Source organism: Dama dama, chromosome 19, assembly GCF_033118175.1.
Source record: "Dama dama isolate Ldn47 chromosome 19, ASM3311817v1, whole genome shotgun sequence".
NCBI classification, from domain to species: Eukaryota; Metazoa; Chordata; class Mammalia; order Artiodactyla; family Cervidae; genus Dama; species Dama dama.
The window spans coordinates 45,740,134-45,743,338 of NC_083699.1; the positions used below are offsets into that span (position 1 = coordinate 45,740,134).

General features: G+C 43.2%; 1 protein-coding gene across 1 annotated transcript; it reads left to right on the forward strand.

The window, feature by feature from the left end:
- The first annotated feature begins 1,940 nt into the window (after positions 1-1,940).
- Positions 1,941-2,257, forward strand: LOC133073943 (ATP synthase membrane subunit K, mitochondrial-like). Its single transcript, XM_061167922.1, has one exon. It carries the CDS (start codon positions 1,956-1,958, stop codon positions 2,130-2,132), a length of 177 nt encoding a protein of 58 aa, XP_061023905.1. The 5' UTR covers positions 1,941-1,955; the 3' UTR covers positions 2,133-2,257.
- The last annotated feature ends 948 nt before the right edge of the window (positions 2,258-3,205 follow it).

Consider the following 3,205-nt stretch of genomic DNA (forward strand, 5'->3'; position numbering starts at 1 on the left):
GAATTTTAGTTTTTTTCCTCAGAGCAGTGAATCCCAAAGCCAGGCAATCGCTTTTGCTCACCTGGACAGCCTCCCATAACAGGACTGGGATGCAGCCACCACCTGTCTCTGATCACTTACTCCGTTTTATAAAAAAACAACACACACAAGGAGAAACAACAGAGGACAGTGCAGGTGAGAGAAAATTTCAACCAGCTCTACATCCGTATGTGTATGTGTGTGTACTAATACATACAAATATATATATATATCTTTGTCTATATCTCTTATATAAACACATAGAAAAAGATCTAGAAGGATACATATAAAACTGCTACAGTAGTGGGAGCAGGGAGCAACTATGAAGGAGGATTTCTTATAACTGTGGTTGTTTTATGTTTCTCTTAAGAAAAGATACAAATGAACTTAATTCTAAAACAGAAAGAGACACAGGAAAACAGAAAACAAACTTATGACTACCAAAGAGGAAAGGGAGGTAAAGGGAGGGGTAAATTAGGAGGCTGGGATTAATATATGCACACTAATATGTGTTAAATAGATAACCTACAAGGACCAACTGTAGAGCCCAAAGGACTGTACATCAGAAACTTAAACAATATTGTAAATCAACTATACTACAATTTAAAATTTTTAAATAAACATACATTCTTGAATTGCATCTAATTGATCATTCAGTTCAGTTCAGTTCAGTCGCTCAGTTGTGTCCGACTCTTTGCGACCCCGTGAATCGCAGCATGCCAGGCCTCCCTGTCCATCACCAACTCCCGGAGTTTACTCAAACTCATGTCCATCGAGTCGGTGATGCCATCCAGCCATCTCATCCTCTGTTGTCTCCTTCTCCTCCCGCCCCCAATCCCTCCCAGCATCAGGGTCTTTTCCAATGAGTCAACTCCTCGCATCAGGTAGCCAAAGTATTGGAGTTTCAGCTTCAGCATCAGTCCTTCCAATGAACACCCAGGACTGATCTCCTGTAGGATGGACTGGGTGGATCTCCTTGCAGTCCAAGGGACTCTCAAGAGTCTTCTCCAACACCACGGCTCAAAAGCATCAATTCTTTGGTGCTCAGCTTTCCTTATAGTCCAACTCTCACATCCATACATGACCACTGGAAAAACCATAGCCTTGACTAGACGGACATTTGTTGGCAAAGTAATGTCTCTGCTTTTTAATATGCTATCTAGGTTGGTCATAACTTTCTTTCCAAGGAGTAAGCGTCTTTTAATTCCATGGCTGCAATCACCATCTGCAGTGATTTTGGAGCCCCCAAAATAAAGTCAGCCACTGTTTCCACTGTTTCCCCATCTATTTGCCATGAAGTGATGGGACCAGATGCCATGAACTTAGTTTTCTGAATGTTAAGCTTTAAGCCAACTTTTTCACTCTCCTCTTTCACTTTTATCAAGAGGCTTTTTAGTTCCTCTTCACTTTCTGCCATAAGGGTGGTGTCATCTGCATATCTGAGGTTATTGATATTTCTCCTGGCAATCTTGATTCCAACTTGTGCTTCATCCAGCCCAGCATTTTGCATGATGTACTCTGCATATAAGTTAAATAAGCAGGGTGACAATATACAGCCTTGACGTACCCCTTTTCCTATTTGGAACCAGTCTGTTGTTCCATATCCAGTTCTAACTGTTGCTTCCTGATCTTCATATAGGTTTCTCAAGAGGCAGATCAGGTGGTCTGGTATTCCCATCTCTTTCAGAATTTTCCACAGTTTATTGTGATCCACACAGTCAAAGGCGTTGACATAGTCAATAAAGCAGAAATAGATGTTTTTCTGGAACTGTCTTGCTTTTTTGATGATCCAGTGGATGTTGGCAATTTGATCTCTGGTTCCTCTGCCTTTTCTAAAACCAACTTGAGAGGTGGTGTCTTCCGGCGGGATCGAGGGGCAGTAGCGTACGGTGAAAGACACAAGCCGTGGAGTTTGAACCCCTTGAAAGATTGAAATCATGGAAGGTCCAGAAGCTGATGCCCAGTTCCATTTCACTGGTATCAAAAAATATTTCAATTCTTATACCCTCACAGGGAGAATGAATTGTGTGCTGGCCACAAACAGAAGTGTTGCTTTGATAGTCTTATACTTCAAGTTAAGGTCTAAAAAAACTCCAGCTGTGAAAGCAACATAAACAGATTCTGAACTGTACATTATCTGTTAAGTTCCCATGCCTGAAGAAGCTAATGTCAACTCATCATGTGATACTCAATTTGTACAATAAATTACGAACCTGGGAAAAAAAAGTAAAACCAACTTGAACATCTGGAAGTTCACAGTTCACGTATTGCTGAAGCCTGGCTTGGAGAATTTTGAGCATTACTTTACTAGCATGTGAGATGAGTGCAGTTGTGAGGTAGTTTGAGCATTCTTTAGGATTGCCTTTCTTTGGGATTGGAATGAAAACTGACATTTTCCAGTCCTGTGGCCACTGCTGAGTTTTCCAAATTTGCTGGCATATTGAGTGCAGCACTTTCACAGCATCATCTTTCAGGATTTGAAATAGCTCAACTGGAATTTCATCACCTCCACTAGCTTTTTTCGTAGTGATGCTTTCTAAGGCCCACTTGACTTCACATTCCAGGATGTCTGGCTCTAGGTGAGTGATTATTTTAAAAGATAAAAATAAAATTCTATTTTTTAATGTTTCATTTTATCACATTGAAACCTATCTCCGTGGGCCCTTTACCAATGGTCTCTCTCCTGCTTCAGGCCCCATCATGCCTGCTCTCACCTATGGGCCAACCCCTTGGAAGTTTGGGGCCCATGAGCAGGCTCACCCCTTTCCAGAGCCCCCTCCTCTCCTGCCCCTTTGGACACATCACACAGTCCCTTCCTTCCACCATCCTGGTTGCTCAGCTTGGAGCCCCAGCATTCACTCAGCAAACTGAGTGTTCAGTGAAAAGCAGGCCTGGCCAGGGGCCCACATACAGAAATGTATTTGTCTGAAAGGAACTCAAACACGTGAACAGTCACAGTCAAGCATAAGGCCTGCGTGAGGTGGGGCCACACAAGGGAGCTGCCCAGCCTGCCTGCGATGCAAGAGGAAGGCTTCTCCTAGGAGAAGACTCTTGGTCTAAGCCTGGTAGGGTGGGCAGGCCTTTGGGCACTCTGAGAAGAACAAATGGCATTTGCAAAGGCACACAGGCACCAAAGACCATGGCGTATCCAAGTTGCCTGTAAACCACAGGCAAGGTGTGTGTGAGG

What these genes read in the sequence shown, in the direction of transcription:
- LOC133073943 (XM_061167922.1), top strand. Translation starts at nt 1,956, where the DNA reads ATGGAAGGTCCAGAAGCTGATGCCCAGTTCCATTTCACTGGTATCAAA.